This window comes from Heteronotia binoei, chromosome 17 (genome assembly GCF_032191835.1).
Source record: "Heteronotia binoei isolate CCM8104 ecotype False Entrance Well chromosome 17, APGP_CSIRO_Hbin_v1, whole genome shotgun sequence".
NCBI classification, from domain to species: Eukaryota; Metazoa; Chordata; class Lepidosauria; order Squamata; family Gekkonidae; genus Heteronotia; species Heteronotia binoei.
This window is the reverse complement of record NC_083239.1, coordinates 3909175-3932291: the sequence shown is the minus strand read 5'-3', so window position 1 is coordinate 3932291 and position 23117 is coordinate 3909175. Positions and strand designations below refer to the sequence as shown.

At 42.0% G+C, this 23117-nt stretch overlaps 1 protein-coding gene across 1 annotated transcript in view; it reads right to left on the bottom strand.

Moving 5' to 3' along the window:
* PCLO (piccolo presynaptic cytomatrix protein) overlaps positions 1–23117 on the bottom strand; it is a 346649-nt gene that overhangs the window by 20707 nt on the left and 302825 nt on the right. Inside the window, exon 23 of the mRNA XM_060258536.1 lies at positions 8894–9028. Within this exon, the coding sequence (XP_060114519.1) occupies positions 8894–9028 (135 nt within the window). The remainder of the gene's footprint in view (positions 1–8893; positions 9029–23117) is intronic.

Here is a 23117-nt window from a genome sequence, read left to right as displayed (position 1 = left end):
TCACCTGGAGTATTGTGTTCAGTTTTGGGCACCCCATTTTAAGATGGATATAGACAAGCTGGAGACCAAGTCCTATAAGAAAAAATTGAAGGAGCTGGGGATGTTTAGCCTGGAGAGGAGGTGGCTGAGAGGGGATAGGATCACCGTCTTCAAGTACTTGAAGGGCTGTCATATAGAGGATGGTGTGGAATTGTTTTCTGTGGCCCCGGAAGGTAGGACCAGAACCAATGGGTTGAAATTAAATCAAAAGAGTTTTTGGCTCAACATTAGGAAGAACTTTCTGACCGTTAGAGCGATTCCTCAGTGGAACAGGCTTCCTCAGAAGGTGTTGGGTTCTCCTTCCATGGAGGTTTTTAAACAAAGGCTAGATGGCCATCTGACAGCAATGAAGATCCTGTGAATTTAGGGGGAGGTATTTGTGAGTTTCCTGTATTGTGCAGGGGGTTGGACTAGATGACCCTAGATGTCCCTTCCAACTCTATGATTCTATGACTGTGCCACAGAAAGCAGAAATGGCAGAAAAACTGATGGTTAGTGAAAAAAAAGCTTAGTTCAGAATCAGTAAGGTAACTCAAATAAGGCAGGATATGAAAAGGGGACACAGAGTCCCGGATCAAGTGATGGTGTACAACACAGATGGAAAAAATGTTTCCGCTCAGCCTGGTAAGACTATATGGCGGTCCATTTCCAGGCATTCACAGGAATGCACTGGGCTTCCTTTGGAAACGCCACTGTTTGATCCTCCAAGCAGATAATTAACAGCACCCCAGATCATTTTGGAGTGTTGCGCTATGGTGGCATGTGAGGAGGTCTAGTACGAGTATGAGATGAAAGAAGGTTTATGAGACAGATCCAGGTTGACAAGACTACCAAGGAGTCACCAGAATACAGATGAACCAACCAGTGGAGGTTCCTTGGATTGAATCAGGGAATAGCAGGAAAAAGCGGAAGATGGAACTAGTTTTCCATCCAGTGGTGCAAAAGAACTGCTGATGGTTCCTGTACCAGAGCACCGAAGATGATGAAGACTGAGTACCTAGCATTCTCACTGGTTGGGAATGACCAAAAACTTGGGAGACTGGCATTAGGTAGACAGGGTTCAGACACCTCTTGTGGTCATTTGAATGAGACCTGGCAAGAAAGACCGCATGAGTATTTGTGGCATCAAGATCAAGCAGTGCAATAAGTGAAATGTGTGCACTAATGGCACATAATTTGAGGACTCTCATACAGTCTGGTGGGCACTGTGCTGTCTTGGTTGTAGACATAAAAAAGAGCAGTTATATTAACCGTAGCCATTTTGAGAATGCACGCATAGCTGGTCTTGAGGACAAAAGGAGATTGAGGAAGAATCGCACTGCTACAGCACCAACCCCAAATCAGACTTTTCCCTGCAGCCACTGTGGCCGGACCTGCCTGTCCCGCATTGGTCTTGTCAGCCACCAGCGAGCCTGCAGCAGACGTGGACTACTGCACCCTTCTTACATCTTCGTTCGCGAAGTCAAGCCGAGAGAGAGAGAGAGAGAGAGCCATTTGGATATGAAGACCTCAGAGACAGAGCATGTGAGTTTATCTATCTATCTATCTATCTATCTATCTATCTATCTATCTATCTATCTATCTATCTATCTATCTATCTATCTATCTATCTATCTATCTATCTATTTATCGATGGGTGGCCGGTGCAGAAATAGTGGTGCAGAAATCAAAGCCAACCCAGAAATCGGAGAGTGTTCGAAGCAGACAATGGAGATTGTTGATGGCTTGCAAAACTGCAGCCGTGGAGCAACGTACAAAGTCAGATTCACGGGGGGGATAATGACGTGGCACCTTTAACTCCAGTGAAATAACAATAGTAGGAGTGTAAAAAGGGCTACCTTGAATCCGAAACTATCGGGTTCAGTGTAGCTGTTGAATCTGGTGTGTTTGATGCATGGAAAGGGATCCAGATGTGTAGAGACGTTGCTGGACCATGCATCAACATTGACTCCATGCCCAGTGGTGCAATGCTGGTGCATGAGTAAATCAGGTATTTCAGTCTTGAACACGTTGCTCCAGAGGAGTAGGATCAAATTCAAGTGAGTTGAAGTTGATGCAGGGTTGTAGCAGTAGTCAAATTCGAAGGAGGTGCTGAAATCAAAGCAGCTGGAAGCAGGATTGTAGCAGTCACTGAACTCAAAGGAAGTGTTGAAGTGGAGGCAGCTGGCAGCCAGGATTGTAGCAGGGGCTGAAATCAAAGAAAGTGTTGAACTTGAGGCAGCTGGCATGCTGGATTGTAGCAGGGGTTGAACTCGAAGGAAGTGTCGAAGTTGAGGCAGCTGGCATGCAGGATTGTAGTAAGGGTCGAAGTCATTTGTCGGGTCGTTGGACTTATGCTGCTTTCTCAGCAGAACTGCCGACATAGCCGAATCTCCACTCTTGGGTGGAGGAGGCGGCAAGGCCATTGAAGTCGGAGGCATGGATGTCGCTTCTTGATTGTGTTGGACTTATGCTTCTGTTTAAGAGGAGCTGCCGACATAGCCAAATCTCCTCTCATAGGTGGGGGAGGCGGCAAGGCCATCCCAGTCACAGGTTGATACTGCTGTCGGTTGTACAGTTGACATTGGAGTCTGTGCTACCACAATAAGGGAGAGGACGGAGTCAGAGGCTCTTGAAGCTGAGGCTTCTGGAGGTTCAGAAACCATATGCATTTTTTAAAAATTAAATCAGAGATATGCTTCCACTTGAGTGAAGCCAAATCCCCTCCCCCCACTTTGTCTACCCTTCTTTGTTGTGTGTGTGTGTGGGGGGGGAGGCAGCAATTCCTGTGCGAAATGGCTGCACGGGTTTGTGAAAAGCACAGCAGCGGATTTTCTGGGACTGATGGGAGGTCGCCAGTATATGCAGGAGGGGGAGCCAGGAATCATACCTGGTCCTCCAGATTAGAGTATGCTTCCCTTTGCCAAAGGCAAAGAGTGACTTCTCTGGGGAGGGGGAGGCATGACGGTAGGAATAGACAACAATATAAGGGAAGGAGACCGAGACCAGGTAGTGCTCGACCACCTTCCAGTCTGTGTCCCATCCCGATGGTGACAGGTAGTAGGGCCAGGTTGAATGACCCACCTCCATCATTGGTGTTATGCAATGCCAGGTCCATAAATAATAAGACCACTGTCCTTTGAGAGCTTTTACTTGAACAGGACGTGGACCTGGCATGCGTGACTGAGACCTGGGTGTGAGAGGGAGACACAGTGGCCCTCTCCCAAACGGTTCCACCGGGTTATTCAGTCTTTCACCAATCACGGACTAGCAGGCGGGGAGAGGGCTGGCTCTATTCATACGAGAGGCTTACTCCTTTAGGGCTCTCCTGGCCCCGGAGATCGATGGTATTGAATGTGACGGTCTGGTGTGGGACGTTGGGGAGGGGTTGGCGATTTGGCTGGTGTACCGTCCGCCTAATGCACCAGCCAGCGCCTTACCAGCCCTGATCAAGGCCACAACAGGCTGGGTGTTGGAGTATCCAAGGCTTGTGATCCTGGGTGACTTCAATGTCCATGCCGATGACACAGCCTCTAGTCAGGCGCTAGACCTGGTGTCATCCATGGCGACACTGGGACTCTCCCAATTTGTGACGTCGCCCACTCACCAGGCGGGGCACATGTTAGATTTGATCTTTGCGGCTGGGATTATGGTGGACGATGTAACTGCTCGTGTGGATGCTCTACCCCAAACCTGTTTGGGTGGCGAGTCTATTTTGGCTCGCCCGCGGAGCCTGATGGACCCAGAGCGGTTCCAAATGGCTCTACGGGATCCCTGGCCCCCTGGCGATTCTCTCTTGTTTATAAACAATTTTACTAGTAACATATGGTAGCAAAGTTATAGCTATATCTTACAACTTAAAAAAGGAAAAAAATTATCTACCCCATATCTTACTTTTCCCCCTCCCCTCCCCCCATTACTTGACCCCCGCCAGTGTTATTTACTTAAAAAAATGCCAAATATTAAAAATCCAAAAGTTGTACTCTTGTTTTAAAAACTTAATCATTATCAAAGATTGTCCAATGTCCCTTTATTTTCCACTCTTTTTCTACGTATCTTCTGAACTTCTTCCACTCCAACTTAAAAAGTTCTAAATCATAGTCTCTTAATATTCTAGTTAATCTGTCCATTTCACTCCATGACATAACTTTTATAATCCAGTCCCATTTCTCTGGTATTTTTTCTTGCTTCCACAACTGCGCATACAATGTCCTAGCAGCTGAGAGCAAGTACCAAATTAAAGTTTTATCTTCTTTTGGAAATTTTTCCATATGCAGTCCCAACAGAAAACCTCTGCAACTTTATTAAACCCACATCCCAAGATATTAGAAATCTCTTGCTGAATCATCTGCCAAAACATTTTAGCTCTTTCACAAGTCCACCACATATGGTAGAAAGAACCTTCATGCTTTTTACATTTCCAACACCTGTCTGGCATCTTGTTATTCATCTTTGCTAATTTCTTAGGATTCTCTCGATGATCTGGTTGCTTCCTGGCATGGCTGGCTCTCCAGAGTCATTGATGAGACTGCACCTCTGTGCCCTCGCACTAAGCTGGCCCCGTGGTACACCCCAGAGCTGCGACAGCTGAAACGAGGACTCAGACGGTTAGAGAGTCAATGGCGGCGTACTCGGGATGAAGCGACTAGAACATCTTATAGAGTTTATGAGATCCTATGAGATGGCAGTCAAAGCCACAAAGAAGACTTATTTTGTGGCTAAGGTTGCGTCTGCAAATTCGCGCCCGGCGCAATTGTTTAGGACGATTCGGAACATGACAACACGGCCGCAAGACAGGCCAAATGCTAAGGAATTAGAGATAGGCTGTGAGGCTTTTGCGAAATTTTTTGCAGACAAGGTCACGTTGCTCCACCATGACCTCCCCTCTATATTGGATACAGTAAGTGAACTCAAGGCTCCGTGCCTGTCTTCTGGTTCAATCTTGGATCACTTCAACACACTCAGCCTGGAGGAAGTTGACAGAATTCTCTCTACTGTATGCCCTACAACTTGCGATTTGGACCCATGGCCCTCCTGGCTAATTAAAGCTTGCCAGAGGGAGCTTAGGTGTCCTATACGGGACATCGTAAATAGATCCCTCTCGGAGGGTCTTTTTCCAATGCCTCTTAAAGAGGCAGTGGTCCGCCCCCTCCTAAAAAAGATTACATTAGACCTGACTGAATTGGCACATTATCAGCCGGTCTCAAATTTACCCTTTTGGGGTAAGATCATTGAGAGGGCAGTGGCACTACAACTGCAGAGTTTCCTGGATGACACTTCCGTCTTAGATCCATACCAGTCCAGCTTCTGCCCGGGCCATGGGACGTACTCGTCACCCTCATGGATGATCTCCAGCGGCACCTGGATCGAGGTGGTTCGGCAGTGCTGTTGTTGTTAGACTTATCGGCTGCGTTCGATACGGTCAACCACCGGTTACTGATCTGCCACCTTGCCAACGCAGGGATTCAGGGGCTAACCTTACAATGGCTTTCCTCTTTCCTGGATGGTCGGGGACAAAGAGTGGCGATTGAGGGAGAGCTGTCCCAGAGATACCCACTTAATTGTGGGGTGCCTCAGGGGGCAGTGCTCTCCCCAATGTTGTTTAACATCTACATGCGCCCTCTTGCCCAGATTGCCCGGAGGTATGGGCTGGGTTGCCATCAGTACGCTGATTACACCCAGCTCTATCTACTGATGGATGACTGGCCTGGCGATGTCCCAGAAAATCTGGACTGGGCGCTGCAAGCCATGGCAGGCTGGCTCAGGCTGAGTGGGTTGAAGCTGAATCCAGTGAAGACAGAGGTCCTGTGACAAGGAGATTTGCATAGAGAGTAACAGAACTTTTGAAGCCAAAGAAAAGTACTGTCCGTAGCAAAATTTTCTGAATTGATAGCATCTTCAGAATTCCTCAGGAAATGAAGAGAAGCAATCCAATGTCCTTCTTCAGCAGTGGAGAGGAGCTAAGAAAAACTGAGGGAGGTGTTTCCCCTTTTTATGCACACATTGAGAAGACAAATGCCATTTAAAAGGTGTGAGAGTGCCTTGTGCTATCAGGAGCTTTAGAACATCCACAGCTGGCCTGCACATGTTCAGTTCCCATGTGGGACTGCACAGAGGCCATGATGATGAAGCTATTATTTCACATTGACTTGCTTGCATTTGGAGATATACAAATTCCTATGTGTTTCTGTTTCTGGGATCCATTGTAAGAATGGGGAAAGTCTGTTGTTGTGTGTAAAGAAATGCATTTTTTTTCCCTTTGGAGGTTTGAAAAGGAGCAAAACCTCTACTCCAAGTTTTAACAGGTTCCCCCCACCCCCGGAAGACAGCAGGTTGTTGTGGGGGGGGGGGGGAGTCAGTTCAATAACTTCCCAGATGTGCCTCAGCTCACCTTCATACAAATGCTAATATATCTAGAAGAATTGATAATGAGTGGTCAAGGTCTTTTCCCTCTCCAAGCAGGGAACAGAGATTTGGAGGATGTTAGACTAGAACAGATCCAGGAAGAATCTCCAGGAAGAACCCCCAGGGAATACTTCTCTGACCTGGCCTGAATTGGTCATATGGTGGGGGAAATAGAGGTGATAAAAACTCCTTGCAGCAGGAAGAAGGTCTCTTTCTTTGGGGCTGAATCCATGATAGCAGACAGAACTCTTAGGCCATAGTCCATGCGGGTGGCTGGAAGAGCCAGAGAGATCGTCAAGGTAAGGGTAACTTTGTAGAGATTTGTAACTTCCTAGCTAGAGGAGTCTGTTTGATAGCTTAACATCTTATAGGGCATGTATATATATATAGAGAGAGATGTTTTACCCTGGCCTCACCGGTGGACCTCCTGATGGCATTTAGTTGTTGTTTTTTTGTCACTGTGTGACAGAGTGTTGGACTGGATGGGGCATTGGCCTGATCCAACATGGCTTCTCTTATGTACCCATATTTTTGAATCCCTGTGCTAAAAGTATACTTGCTAAAAGTATTCTTGTGAACATTTTCTTTTAAATAAACACTTTATAACTTTTGCTGGTAGTGGTTCTCTGTACCACATAGACCTTCACTGTCTTGGACATGCTATTTTAAAAGGGGCACGGGGGGAAGGCAGGCGGTTGGCAAGTGGTCATTCCTTCAAATGTGCACAAGGGAGTAAACTGTCCTTATAGTGATCAGACACTGGGCAGTGGGAGGCACAGAGGCAAGGCCTGACAACTTGGAAGGGAAACTGGAAGTCCTAACCCAGGACCATTTTTGGGGTGGGGTGCAGTGTTATGTCAGATAAATACATTTCAGTTTTCATTGCATTATATTACAATCACTATACCAATATACTGTTCTAAAGATGAAATACACTAAAATACAGAGCCTGTATAGCCCTTCCTGATGAGAAAAAAATGCTATTAGTTACCTCCATGCTCGAGAGGAGATGAATGGAGCATAACAACAAAGTATCGGTTAAATTCTTAAAATCCCACAATTAGGAAGGATACGTTCACACATTTATCTCTTATTGTGACATATTACTTGCTTCACCGTGTTTTCCCTCAGAACCAAATCCAAACAAATGGTGACAAGATAAACTTAGCTTGATATTCTTGGTTGGTTCTTGCATCTGTTAAAATATCTTCATCACGTTGCATGCTAATTTGCTGATCAGCCTCTGCTTATATGTTTGAACTTCCATTTCAATGTCTCTAATGAAGTGTGTGTGCACATGAAAACTCATACCTTGAATAGAATCCCATTGGTCTTAAAGGTGCTACAGGACTCCAACTTTGTTCTACTGCTTCAGATCAACATGGCTGCCCACCTAGCTTAAAATGCCAGAATATGTTTGTCTTAATACTTTTATCATGTTTTTACAGATAGTTCTATTGATATGTATAGAAGAAGAAGATATTGGATTTATATCCCGCCCTCCACTCCGAAGAGTCTCAGAGCGGCTCACAATCTCCTTTATCTTCCTCCCCCACAACAAACACCCTGTGAGGTGGGTGGGGCTGGAGAGGGGCTCTCCTAGCAGCTGCCCTTTCAAGGACAACTTCTGCCAGAGCTATGGCTGACCCAAGGCCATTCCAGCAGGTGCAAGTAGAGGAGTGGGGAATCAAACCCGGTTCTCCCAGATAAGAGTCCACACACTTAACCACTACACCAAACTGGCTCTATATTCTTTTTGTAAATAAATATCTAACTATCCTCAGAAGGGGAAGATTTGCAACAGAAAAGTCATCCCCTCACTGCTGTTTGCTCAGAGAGATCCAAACTCATATTTATGAGGTAAACATTTTCCCTGTAATCCTTAACGGTTTTTTTTTGGGGGGGGAGGCAAGTGGGGGGGGGGATTATGCCTTTATTTTTTTTTCTCTGGCCTTTTGCCAGTTGTTTTTATTTGTTTCCACTTTTTCCCCCTTCTGTGGTGGTGGAAAGTTTTTGTGTTCTCTACTGCTTGAAATGTTTTCTGTTAGTTGGAGAAAGTTGTATCTTTTAGAATCTCTATTTTTAAATTCTTCATGGAAGCCATTTTCTGAGGTTTTTGTGGGCAGACTTTTAAAAATACACATGTCAGTCCTAGGGCCTGGGTGACTGGTGGAGAAGCCACCTTTCAGGGCTTTTTAAATAGCAAGATCATCACCTCTTGAGGGCATACTGCAAGGGAGAGGCAGTATAATAGTAGGGTAATAGTAGCAGGCATTTTGTCCTTTAAAAAACCTACGTATTTTTCCTGGACCACTGCCTTTCAGTGCAAGGATATTTCCCACTGTCAAGTCAATTTGCCCCTGGAGTCTTGACTGCAGGAATTACAAGAGTGCAGCAGTCAATGATGCATATATACAGAATAATAACTATAATCTTATTTCCATATTAAAATGCTCATTGCAACTGGTACCTGGTAAGTGATCTGGGGATTTAAACTTGTATGTGATATTTCTACACTGAAGGATCTCCACTATTAGCTGTTCACCATCTGTCTTCATTTCCTTCTTTAGAGCAATCTTAATTTCACCCAACATCTGGGTTTTACCTGCAAATAAAGAAAGGAAAAAATTCACATGCGCTAGAGCCAAAGGAAAAATGCTTCTGACTGGCTTTGTCTCTCTTTGTCTGAGCAGGCCTATAGCCAGGAAATTCTCCCAAAAGCCCCAGATATGCACTGGTGCCACACACAAAATGCCAGCCGGACAGCCCCCCCTGCACCAGAAGGAAAACACAGCACTTGCCAGAATGGGAAGGTGAACCCAGGTAGGTGAGCTTTGCTGCCCAGGAAGGCTAAATTCCATCCCAAGCCAAAAATAAATTATATTCAGCAATTTAAGGCATACAAAGGAAAGACCCTCTGCCCCCCCTCTGGCTGCCCTTTCCTCCAATTTATATGCTGCTAAATCACTCCCTCTTATCTTCCTCCTCTGCATCCCCACAATTTGGCGCCGACCTGCCTTTGTAAACAAATGATGCAACTCAACTCCACTGCCTCACCTGGGGAACTTCTGGCTGCTTTACGGCTTCCCAATGGAAAACCCTCCCCTTTTGCCTTGGTTGCATGCCTAGGAAGTGCAACATCTGCTGGGAATTGTAGTGCTCTTTTGGCCTGGTTACTGGTTGGCGACAACTTAGGTACCTGCACAGGTATTCTTCCCTTGAGCGGAAATGCTGTAACATTTGCCCCTCCCTCCCAGAACCGCAGGTTTGGCTTTTCCATGTGAGGAGACAGATGACAGGCAGCTGCTTACATCTCCATTTGCACATCAAGCCCCCTGAATTCAAAGCAAAAGGGAAGCACTCCACCCCTCCCCTCCCCTCCCCTGGCATCTTTCCTCTTGAATGACAGAGCTAAGGATTTCCAGCAAAACATTTGGAAATCTCACTCTGTTAGGGAAACTGCTCTCAAATTGAGATTGGGGAATTAGATTGAGAGACAGCTAGCCCCATCGGAATCTTTTATTATCTGTGTATACCAGGCTCAACCGATCAGAGAGTCAATGCTCAATAAAGGACTCTAATTTAGTAAAATCAATTGTGGTTTATTTGAAACAATAGTTCTTTCACACAAGGTACAAAAATCAATCACACATTCACGCAGGTCTAAGAAATATAGAGAGATCGATAGGGGAACATAAAGGATGGACATACAGGGTAATATTACCTCTCGCAGACTCCAAGGGAAGGCTCCGATGGCGACGAATGAGGGAATGGGGAAAAGGTCCCGAAACTGATCAGGAATCGGGGGTGTAACTACACAGCGGGAATGGGGGTTACTGAGTAGAAGGCACATGAGTGGAGTTGGGTCAGAGGTTAAATAGACTCCCTCAGACCCTCAGGGACTGGGAGGTCCAAGGGAGGAGAGATGGGAGGTTCAAGAAGGCTGGACATTCCTTACTGACACCTAATTGGATGCCTGCTTTGGCCAATGAACTTCACCTTAGTCTGGTGAAGCTGGAAATTTCCAAGCTGCAATGCTGCCTGGGGCGGCTCCAAGGTATTAGACTAGGGTGAGAATGGAAATGGCTGGATACTTAAGATTAAATGGGATTAGCTGGGAAGGTGACAATAGGGAATCAAATGCATGGCCTAGGTACCACCCGAGTAAGACAAAAGACTTGATGAAGACAGGAGATGTCCTTCCTCTTTCTCATCTTCTGCTGGGCAAGATTTATTGTTCTGGTATTGCTGAGCAATTAGGATCAACAGTTGAGCTATTAATCCATTCATAAAACAGATGGGTTGCTTGCAGGCTCAGGGTGTGTACGTGTGACTTTCCCACTAAGGAGGGATGAGTCTAGCCTGGCAGGGTAAGCTTGGGTCAGGAAAGCAAGCTGGATTCTGCTGTTGTTAGCTTTAGGTCCATGGAGCCAGGCTGGAAACATGGTGGCCTGGCTTCTTCCACTGCAGTGGCCAAGACTGGGCACACAAGGAGCAGCTGGAACATGTCTGTAGTTCTGGCTAACACTCTTCAGAGACGTAGAATGCAAAGCTGAGGCTTATGGTATCCACATAAGCCTTAGAAACTGCAAGCAAAGTCCACTTCTTAGAGCAGAGGTGTGAGAGTCAAATCTCCAGGCACCCTGGCAACCATGCTGGTGATCATGATGTTCACATGTATGAAAAGTAGGGGGCTTTTCCTCACAACTCAGTGGGAAAGCTCAAAATAGCCTGATTTGGGGCAGGGGCATGCATACAGTCTGGCTTTCAACAACCTGGGAAGTTTCCTTTGCCCTGATTGCCCCCCCCTCCCATCTCACTAACCAAATCCAGCCTTCTGTGGCATTCTGATTTCTCCATGGAAACACATGGCTTTTCCTCTAGAAGAACTCTGCAAATAAAATTTCTTTGGGTTGGGGCTGCTGCAAGAACCATCCTTGCAGGTGCAAAGCTGGTCATAGGCAAGCCTAGCAGCATTTAGCCTTGCATGGCCACAGGCAAGTGAGAAGGCTCACGACAGAATGAGAAGGTGGCTGATCAGCAGCGTGAGGCTTGGTGGCAGCAGTGGAAGGTGAGTGAGAGGACTGAGGGCAGCACAAGAGGTTGGGTGGGTGGCAGCAGGAGGCGCGACAGAAGTGGGTGAGTGAGAAGGCTCAAGCCAGCATGAGAAGGCAGTTGACAGCACAAGGCCTCGTGGTGGTAAAAATTCTGATTGGGAAATCCGGGGCCCTAGGGTGGCTGGGAGGTCAGAGGGCCTGGAATGTGAGTCCGGGGGCATGGCCCTGCAAGGTCCCCTTGTAGTTACAGGCCTGCATCTTAGGGAGGGAAGCAAGGATTCATGAGTTACATGATACTCATAGAAGCGACACATTGCCTTAAGCCGGGGAGTGGCCATGGCTGTCCAAAAGACTGCTTCTATTACCTCACTGATTAAAAATATCCTTCAACTCTTTCAGCATAACCACACATTGCAGAACCCCTATGGATGGGTTCCTTAACCACAATAAAACCTCCCTCCAAAGAAACCTAAAAAATGCGGAGAGTCAACCAAAGATTTTTGTGGACCATAACCCATTAAGGATATCATGGCAAGGAAGAAAAACAGGAAAAAGAAGACGAAGATTACTTCAAAATGATATAATAGGAAAATGTAAAAAAGATTTGGCAGAGTTATTTACATTAAACATTACAGAAGATGTATCAAAGGCATCAATTTGCGAGGCAAGTAAAGCTTATATGAGAGGTAATCTTATAGCAATATACTCAAAGAAAAAGAAAGAAAAAAACCCCAGAAAGAATTACTAAAACAACAGAAAGAATTCTTCCTAATTTTAATTTAATATCAACCCATTGGTTCTGGTCCTACTTTCTGGGGCCACAAAACAATTCTGCACCATCCTTTATATGACAACCCTTCAAGTTCTTGAAGATGGTGATCATATCACCTGTATACTAAAAGTACTACAATATTGTGGACCTAGATTTCAAAAGTGGATCCAAAACTGGATTCAAAACACAAAAAAATTAATTAGTAGCATGTTGACTGATGGATTTTAGATTGAGAAGGGGAAATGGCAAGGATGCCCTTTATCACCATTATTATTTATTCTTGCAATGGAAAATTTTGCCTCCAGAATTAGACAAGACCAAAACATTAAGGGTCTAAGAATTGACAGAGAAGAATTTAAACTAAAAAGTTATGCGGACTATGTAGTACTGACAATCTTAAACCCACAAAATACAATTCAGTTTGTAATAAAGCATATAGAAAAGTTTGGTACCTATTTGGGATTTAAAATGAACAAGAAAAAACTAAAATGATTTCCAAATTTCTATCAAAACAAGAAAATAATACTAAAATTGTCACCAGCTGTGATTTGATTATGGACTCAGTTAAAATACTTGGGAATATGTCTTGGGGGAAAGACAGCTTTGAAGACAACTGTAAAATAGTTTGGAAAAAGTCAAGAAGAGATAAAAAGATGGTCCAATCTAAACCTGTCGGCTTGGGAAAATAACAGCAATAAAAATGATTGTTCTCCACAAAATTAACTTTTTGTTCCAAATGCTACCAATTGAGATACATGACAAGATCTTGAAAGACTGGCAGAGACAGATAAATACATTTATATGGAATGGCAAGAAACCAAGAGTCAGATTTAAAGTTCTACAAGATGGAAAAAAAGAGGTGGCCTTGCAGTCCTTGATATGCAACTGTACTATCAAGCAACCCGCCTGTTTTGAATTTCCAACTGGATCAAAAATCCGAACAAAAGACTGATAACATTGGAAGCAACTGATTTGTTGGATGGCTTACAATCATCTCTGGATCAAAACAACCAAGAAAACATCTTTAAAAAAAAAAACCATAAGAAATATTGGCCATGTTATTAGAGATAGCTCGCTAAAAAACTGGTGGTAACATAACACAAGAATTAGTCCTCCAATATTACCATATTCAATGTCACCATTAGATGACCATCATAACAAACCTGAGAGGGAAAACAATGAATTTATAACATATCAAGATAAAAATGAGTCAACTAAATCTTGGCAAGTAATTAACAAAAAGGGGGGGATGCAATGGTTAATACATCTTCAACTTTCATTGCGACTTAAAGAAGATAAACATTGTGGTGGAGTTTGACTCAATTTGAAAAAAATACTATTGACCAAAAAAAAAAGGAACATCTTCTAGGACATATTTACAAACTCCTGCAATACGACACTGAAACAGAACGAGTTGAGACATGCATGGTGAAATGGTCACAAAATCTTGGGAAGGAGATTACATTTCAACAATGGGAAAAGCCATGGACAAAAGATACAAAATGTTCTTCTGCTGGTATATTACGCCCAAAGACACTGAGAAAATGGATAAAAACTATAAAGGGGTATGTTGGAAGTATAATCAGATAGATGGCACCTTTTACCTCATGTGGTCCTGTAAAAGACTAACAAATATTGGATAGAAATACAAACTGAAATTCAAAAAACCTTGAATATTATTTTTTTTTAATTACCAGAGACAGTGCTATTAGGAATTCTACCAATGAACATGGATAGAATAATGCATGAATTGTTCAGATATATGTTAACTGCAGCAAGAGTAATATTTGCTGCTAAGTGGAAAACTGAGAGTTGCCCAACTCTTGAAAACTAGATAGACAAAATGTGTGAATACACAGTCATGGCAAAATTTACAAAACTACATCAATCAAAGACTGAAAGATGAATTTGAAAATAACTGGTGAGGTTTTTTTACAATTTTTATAACTTGTAGTTACAAATCTGATGTAATAGCACATTACAGTATTGTACAATATAGAATATTAAGGGTATAATCTGTAAATTCTTTCTTTTGTAACAACAATCCACTGTGTGAAAATCCTTTAAAATTATCTAGAAGAAGAAGAAGATATTGGATTTATATCCCGCCCTCCACTCCGAAGAGTCTCAGAGCGGCTCACAATCTCCTTTATCTTCCTCCCCTACAACAGACACCCTGTGAGGTAGATGAAGATATTGGATTTATATCCCACCCTCCACTCCGAAGAGTCTCAGAGCGGCTCCCAATCTCCTTTATCTCCCTCCCCCACAACAGACACCCTGTGAGGTAGATGAAGATATTGGATTTATATCCCACCCTCCACTCCGAAGAGTCTCAGAGCGGCTCACAATCTCCTTTCCCTTCCTCCCCCACAACCAACACCCTGTGAGGTAGATGAAGATATTGGATTTATATCCCGCCCTCCACTCCGAAGAGTCTCAGAGCGGCTCACAATCTCCTTTCCCTTCCTCCCCCACAACAGACACCCTGTGAGGTAGATGAAGATATTGGATTTATATCCCGCCCTCCACTCCGAAGAGTCTCAGAGCGGCTCACAATCTCCTTTACCTTCCTCCCCCACAACAGACACCCTGTGAGGTGGGTGGGGCTGGAGAGGGCTCTCACAGCAGCTGCCCTTTTAAGGACAACCTCTGCCAGAGCTATGGCTGACCCAAGGCCATTCCAGCAGGTGCAAGTGGAGGAGTGGGGAATCAAACCTGGTTCTCCCAGATAAGAGTCTGCACACTTAACCACTACACCAAACTGGCTCTCTAAGAGGCTATTTACATTATATTATATACTTAGATAAGATTGATAAAAAAGAGTACAAATGTTAAGTTAGTATGAGAACACTGTAGAACATATGTAAAGCCATACATATATTTTATATATGAAATATTCCCATGTTAATATGTTATAAATGGCCGAGGACTGGCCTACCTGAGGGACCGTCTTTCCCATATGAACCCCAGAGAGCACTGAGGTCAGCAGGGAAAAATAAACTGACCATCCCCGGGCCAAAAGAGGCTAAAACTCAGAACACTTGTGCACGGGCCTTTTCTATCGCGGCCCCATCCCTATGGAATCAGCTCCCGGAGGAGGTGCGGGCCCTGCGGAGCCTTGATCAGTTCCGCAGGGCCTGCAAGACCACCCTTTTCAAGCTGGTGTTCACGGACTGCTGAGTTATGGTTGTTTAACAAAGGGACCCGCCAATATGGTTCTGTTTAAATGTCAGAACTGGCAGAACGTCCAACAAGACCCAAGACTTGTTGCAAAGTATAGGCATTTATTCGAGAACTACAGTACTGGAGCTTCAAGATAACACTGATGCCTGAGCCGGGCATCTAGTTACATTTTATGTGGTTAAGGCAGCAACAACAAAGCAATCTTTCACACGGTTTACAGACAAGTGTCTCGTTCTCAGGAGTTGTTATCAGAAGGGAGGATGCAGTCCCGCTGAGAGGGCCTGCTGCGCCTGGCTTCAAAGGGCCACCTGCAGATGTTGACCAGGGGTTATCTGTCACCCTCCAGTGATCACAGGGTGTTTGAAATGCAGAGCATTTTGTGTTAGTTACAGAGGCAAAGCATTCTGCGTTAGTATTGGATTACAATATGGAGTCAGTATGGCTAACATCATATGGGAAAGTTACAAGTTCTGACATAAGGACCCTTGGTACTATGTAAACTGACAAAAATAGCGTCGAGAATAACATTGCTACTCTCAGATTAAGTTAAGTTTAATTATGTATTGACTGGTTTTTAAATAATGTTAATTTTAAAGTTTTATATTTATTGTATTGTATGTTTATGAATGCTGTTAGCCGCCCTGAGCCTGCCTCGGCGGGGAGGGCGGGATATAAATAATTATTATTATTATTATTATTATTATTATTATTATTATTATTATTATTATTATTATTATTATTATTATTATTATATAAATCATGTTATGCATAACAAATGTTATGCATTTGTTAAGTTATAGTATTATACCTATTTTATCTCATACTAGCCGTAAGACTTGTTGTGAAGAAAAATACAATGGGCTCTAGAAGGAGACTCTGGGTGAGTACCCACCCACCCTTGCTGTCTTCCCACCCACCTGAGTGAAGGTATTCACACACACCCCCACCTCAAGGGGAACTGATCTCTGCCATTTGGAGAGCAGCTGTAAATCTGAGTGATCTCCAGTTCTCACCTGGAGATTGGCAGCAGAGGTTCCCTAGGAGGAAATGGCATTGTACCTGTCTGAAGTCCCAATTTAAAAAGTTTTATTAGTTTTAAAAGATATGGGAAGGGGGATAGAAGGGAGTAGAGCATGGAGTATTATAAATCAATCATATACAGTATAAGAGTATTTTCAAATGAAAAAAACAAAAGTACAAGTCTGCATTGATTATTCTTTCTTACAATACGTAATAAGTCACATATTATTATCTCATAGCTTCACATTGATCCTATTTTAACATCTTACATTATAAATCTTTCTATTAATACCTCTGTTGTATTAGACATTGCTAATAAAGGCATTCTTGGAATATAAAATACTGAATACAGAAAAAGAGAGATATAAGTTCACACCAAAGAACCTTAAAAGTCTTGCGTATCCAAGCAAATGTAAAATTTCAACCAATTATTTCTTGCTTCTTTCTTAGATTTCCCAATCAACAGTTGGAGTAGGTAGTCCAATTCTGCCGTTTCCAAAATTTTTCCCACCAAGTCCATTCTCTTAGGAACTTCCTGGAGTTTCCATCTTTGTGCCAGAAGAATTCTGGCTGCTGTATTAAAATGTACCAACAAATATCTCATCTTTTTGGAGTACTCCTCTGGAAGTATATTCAATAAAAACAGTTCTGGTTTAAACTGGATCTGAGTCTTTGTGATTTTTTGTAACAGTTCATGGACCATTATCCATAATCCTTCACCCTCTCGCATGTCCACCACATGTGGTTAAAGGAACCAACCAGTTTTGCACATTTCCAACATTTATTTGACATATTGGGATACATTTTACATAACTTTGGTGGTGTCATGTACCATCTATAAAACATCTTATACAAATTTTCTTTAAAGATTACAGACCTAGTTAATTTGATATTGAATTTCCACAATCTCTCTCATTCTTTTAACATAATGTTATGACCCAGATTTTTCGCCCATTGGACCATACAATCTTTTACAATTTCATCTTGTGTCTTCATCTGCAATAGATATGCATATACTTTAGAAATTAGCTTTTCTTGAGGCCCTAAGAAGATTTTGTCAAATGTGTATTGCTCTGCATTAAAATCAGTCATCTTATCTTTATTGTACCTAGATTCAACTTGCATTCTCAACCACCAGTTCATTTTAATGTCCAAGCTTTCTAATTCTTCAATTGGTTATCTTTTCCCAATAGAACATCATACCTATAACTCTGATTAGGTTTTAAAAGATTTGGATGAGTAAATGAAGAAGATGAAGAAGATATTGGATTTATATTCCGCCCTTCACTCTGAAGAGTCTCAGAGCGGCTCATAATCTCCTTTACCTTTCTCCCCACAACAGACACCCTGTGAGGTGGGTGGGGCTGGAGAGGGCTCTCACAGCAGCTGCCCTTTCAAGGACAACCTCTGCCAGAGTTATGGGTGACCCAAGGCCATGCTAGCAGGTGCAAGTGGAGGAGTGGGGAATCAAACCCGGTTCTCCCAGATACACCAAACTGGCTTCCACTGGGGATACCCATTTTGGGATTCTCTGATAAATTCTTGCTTTCAACCAAATTCTTGCTTTTTAACCATGTATGATATAGAGATTTCCAAAACAAATGACTCTTAAAATAGGCCTTCAAGTCTTTGATACCATAAATAAGCATGTCAACCCAGAGTGAGATCATGTCCCTCTAGCAATAGTTGTCTTTTGTTGTTCAGTAATATCCAGTCTCTTACCCACAAAAGTGCAGAGGCTTTATAGTACAATTGCCAGTCTGGAAGACCCAAACCAGCTCTCAATGTAGAGTCCTGCAATGTTTTCAGTTTAATTCTTGCTTTTTTGCCTTGCCAAATGTATTTAGATACCATCTGGTTCAGTTTTAGAAAAAAGCCACTGTTTAAAAATACTGGAATGGTTTGAAATAAGAATAATAACCTTGGTAAAATATTCATCTTTATTGAGGCTATTCTGCCCATTAAGGAACAATTCTAATTATGCCATTTTTCCAAATCTTTTTTCAATATCTTTAAGAAGTTTATCATAATTGTCTATTTTAAGCTACTACATTTGTTTGTGATAGATATACCTAAATATTTAATTCTTTTCTCATTCAAAAAGCCGGATTTTTTCTTCGAAAGCTTTAGATTGTTCTGTTGTCATATTCTTTGTCAGAAATTTTGTTTTGTGATAGTTGATCTTCAGTCCAGCCCAATGGCCAAATTGTGTAATCTTGTTTATAAGACAGTCTATTGAGTCAGTAGGTTGTTCTAGTATAAACACTAAGTCATCTGCAAAAGCTCTCAGTTTGTATTGTTCACCTTTTATCATTGTTCCTTTAATGCTTGTGTCTTCTCTTATCTGTTTATTCAATATCTCTAAACATAGAATAAAAAGGAGTGGCGACAGTGGGCAGCCTTGTCTTGTACCTTTTTGGATGCTAATTGCTTCTGTTAACTCACCATTCACCATCACTCTTGCTCTTTGAAAAGAGTATATTGAGACTATTATTCTTATAAAAATTTCACCACATTCCATCCCTTTGAGTTGTTGAAGCATGAATTTCCAGTGGACATTATCAAAAGCTTTCTCAGCATCCAAAAATATTAATGCCAGTTGTTTATCTGGATGTGATTCATAATATTCCAATATGTAATTGTTCTGACATCGTCTTTCAAATATCTTCTAGGGAGAAATCCAGCTTGATCTTGATGTATTGATGTGAAACTTTCTTCAATCGTTGTGCCAATATTGCAGCGAAGATTTTATAATCCACATTTAAAGAGAGATTGGACGATAATTTTGTTATTTCTTTCAAATCTACACCTTCTTTTGAGATTAGAGATATTGTTGCTTCTTGCCATGAAGTAGGTATTTGACCTTCATCTTGAATCTTTTCAATAAGATGTTTAAATGGCAGCAATAAGGATTCATCATATGCTTTATAAAATTCTGCAGGTAGTCCATCAGGGCCTGGAGCTTTACCCTTTTTTTGAGAGTCCACAGCTTCTCCAAGTTCTCTCATTGTTATTGGTTCATTTAAAACTTTTTGTTGTTCTTCTGTAAATTTATTTAGATTATTTTGATTAATTTAATCTTGCAGTTCTGTCTTCTGGACCAATTTATTTTCATATAGTGTTTTGTAGAATTGTTTTACAATTTGAGCTATTTCATGTTTTAGAACTTTTTCTTTGTTATTTTCATCTTTCAAAACCGAGATTATTCTCTTGGCCTTCTCTTTTCTCATTCTATAAGCCAGCCACCTGCCTGGTTTATTGGCATGTTCAAAAAGGTTTTGTCTGGCATATCTCAATTTTAATTCCATCTCTTCCATAAGCAACAAATTCAATTGATGTTGTGTTTCTTTAACTTTTTTTTTTTAAAACTCTTGCCTTGTCAATTGCAATTTTAAGTTTTTTTCAGCTTCTCCAGCTTGCAACATTAATTTTTGAAAATTTTCAGATCTTTCTCTCTTTTTCTTTGCATTATATCTGATTGCAAGGCCCCTGAAGTATGCTTTAGCTGTGTCCCAAACTACTTGCATTTTTACATCTTGTGTTACATTTTGTTTTTAAAAAAATTCCATTTCAACCTTAGACTCTTTAAGGAACTCTTTATCTTTCAGAATTGAGGTATTCAGCCTTCAAGAATTTCTTGTTCGTGAACCTTTGATTTTTATCATTACAGAACTATGATCTGATATAACTCTAGTTTGAATTTCTGCTTCAATTAAATCTTTGACCAAATTTACAGAAAGCCAGCACATATCAAGTCTAGACCATGTTTGATGACAAGAGGAGTAGTAGGTATAATCACTCGAGTTCTGGTACCTTGTTCTCTCTACATCAACCAGGTCCAATTCCTCTGCTAGTTTCCAAAAACTTGTTGGTAGCTGTTGACTTCAACTTTTAGTCTGTTTGGGTGGTTTTTTTGTCCATTAGTCTGTCAGAAACAGCATTACAATCTCCTATTATGCAATATTCCATATATTCCAACTCTGATAGTTTAAGATGAAGATCTTGGAAATATTCTTGATGGTCATTTGGAGCATAGATATTTGCAAGCAAAATTTTATTATTGTTCACTGCATAGATATTTGCAAGCACATTTTTTTTATTGTTCACAGTAACTTCCACCAGTAAAGTTCTTCCATCTTCAGAGGCATATTGGAGCTGTGGATTGAATTTATCTTTGATATAAGTTGCCACACACCCCTTTTTTTTATTTGAGTCAGAGGCTGAAAATAAAATGGCATGGTACCTGTCTGAAGTCCCAATTTCAAAAGTTTTATTAGTTTTAAAAGATATGTGAAGGGGGATAGAAGGGAGTAGAGCATGGAGTATTATAAATCAATCATATACAGCATAAGAGTATTTTCAAATGAAAAAAAGAAAAGTACAAGTCTTCCTCGATTATTCTTTCTTACAATACATAATAAGTCACATATTATTATCTCATCACTTCACATTGATTATCTCGTAGCTTCACATTGATTATCTCATAGCTTCACTTGGATTTACTCACTGCCTGGATCAAAGCATTGGTCTTGGACTCCTGTTCAACACGAGATGGACAGCAATACTACTTACCCCCCACCCCACTTGATGGAATAATTTGTTTGTACTCTGAGTGTATTGTCGGTGCTAGGTTTTTTAGTGCCCTAGGCAAGGCTACCTACTAGGATCAGCATAGGGGTAGTACATAAACACCTAGTTTCTTTAAATGAAACTAAGTCCTCAAGGCCAGATTAACTAATCCAAGGGTTCTAAAAGAGTTTGTGGATGTAATTTCTGAGCCTTTGGGTATTATTTTTGAGAATTCTTGGAGAACAGGAGAGGTGCTGGAAGATTGGAGGCAGCCGAATGTTGTCCAAATCTTCAAGAAGGGAAAAAGGAGGATTCGGGTAACTACTGACCCATCAGCTTTGTCAAGAGTTACCCTGTATTGTACCCTCTTGCCACACATTATTGCATTGTAACTGTCTCTGAATATGCCTGCATTCCTGCTTTGCTCTTTGCACATCTTTCATGCCGCTTATCTGAAGAACTTGTTAGCTAACCGGGTAGCTTGCTGGTTTCCTACGCAATCAAGGTCATGGGCTGGAGAAGCACAGATTAGACTAGACACCTGGGCCTCTAACGTGAAGGGAGGAGTCCCGAGTAAATCTTCCCACGTTTGCTTGGTGCGTTTGGGGGCTTGAATTGTAACGGTTGGGACGAGGGGTTATAAGGAGCGCCTGCTTGCTGAGACTTCAGTTTCAGCAAGACACTGTATTGCCTATGATGCTTGGAATAAACGTCTGAGTTACCACCCTGCATGTTCCTTGACTCTGGAGTCTGACAAGCTTGATGTCTGGACCTGGAAAAGTTTTAGAACAAATCATCAAACAGTCAGTCCTGGAACATTTCGAATGGACGGCTGTGATTACTAAGAGCCAGCATGGGTTTCTCAAGAACAAGTAATCTCAGACTAACCTGATCTCTTTTATTTGAGAAAGTGACTACCTTGCTGGATCAGGGGAATGCTGTAGACATAATTTAACTTGATTTCAGTTAGGCTTTTGATAAGGTTCCACATACTATCCTTGTTGACAAGTTGGTAAAATGTGGTTTGCATCCTGTTACTGTTAGGTGACTCTGTAACTGGTTGACAGGTCACATCAAAAGAGTGTTTGTGAATGGTTCCTCATCCTCTTGGAGAGGAGTGACAAGTGGAGTGCCTCAAAGATCTGTCCTGGGACCTGTTTTGTTCAACATCTTTATAAATGATTTGGATGAAGGGATAGAGGGAATGCTTATTAAATTTACCAATGATACTAAACTGAGAGAGGGTCGCAAACACAGAAGAAGACAGAAACAGGATACAGGATGACCTTGACAGGCTGAAAAACTGAGCTAAAATCAATAAATGAATTTTAACAGGGAGAAATGTAAAGTTCTGCATTTAGGTAGGAAAAATCCAATGCATAGTTATAGGATGGTGGAAACTTGTCTTAGTAGTAGTATGCGCGAAAAGGATTTAGGGGTCCTAGTGGACCATACACTGAACATGAGTCAACAGTGTGATGCGGTGGCTAAAAAGGCAAATTTGATTTTGGGCTGTATCAACAGAAGTATAGTGTCCAGATCACATGAAGTGATGGTATCGCTTTACTCTCCTCTGTAAGACCTCACCTGGAGTATTGTGTTCAGTTTTGGGCACCACGTAAAGATACAGACAAGCTGAAACAGGTCCAGAGGAGGGTTATGAAGATGGTGATGGTCTGGAGACCAAGTCCTATGAAGAAAGGTTGAAGGAGCTAGGCATGTTTAGCCTGGAGAGGAGTCGACTGAGAGGTGATATGATCACCATCTTTAAGTATTTGAATTGTTTCCGGCTCAACATTAGGAAGAACTTCCTGACCGTTAGAGCGGTTTCTCAGTGGAACAGACTTCCTCAGGAGGTGATCACCATCTTCAAGTACTTGAAAGGCTGTCATATAGAGGATGGTGCAGAATTGTTTTCTGTTGCCCCAGAATGTCAGAGAAGAACCAATGGTTTGATATTAAATTAAAGAGTTTCTGGATCAACATTAGTAATAATAATAATAATAATACATTTTATTTATACCTCGCCCTCCCCGCCGAGGCAGGCTCACGGCGGCTTACAGGACATGGCAAAAGCCATGTTAAAACAA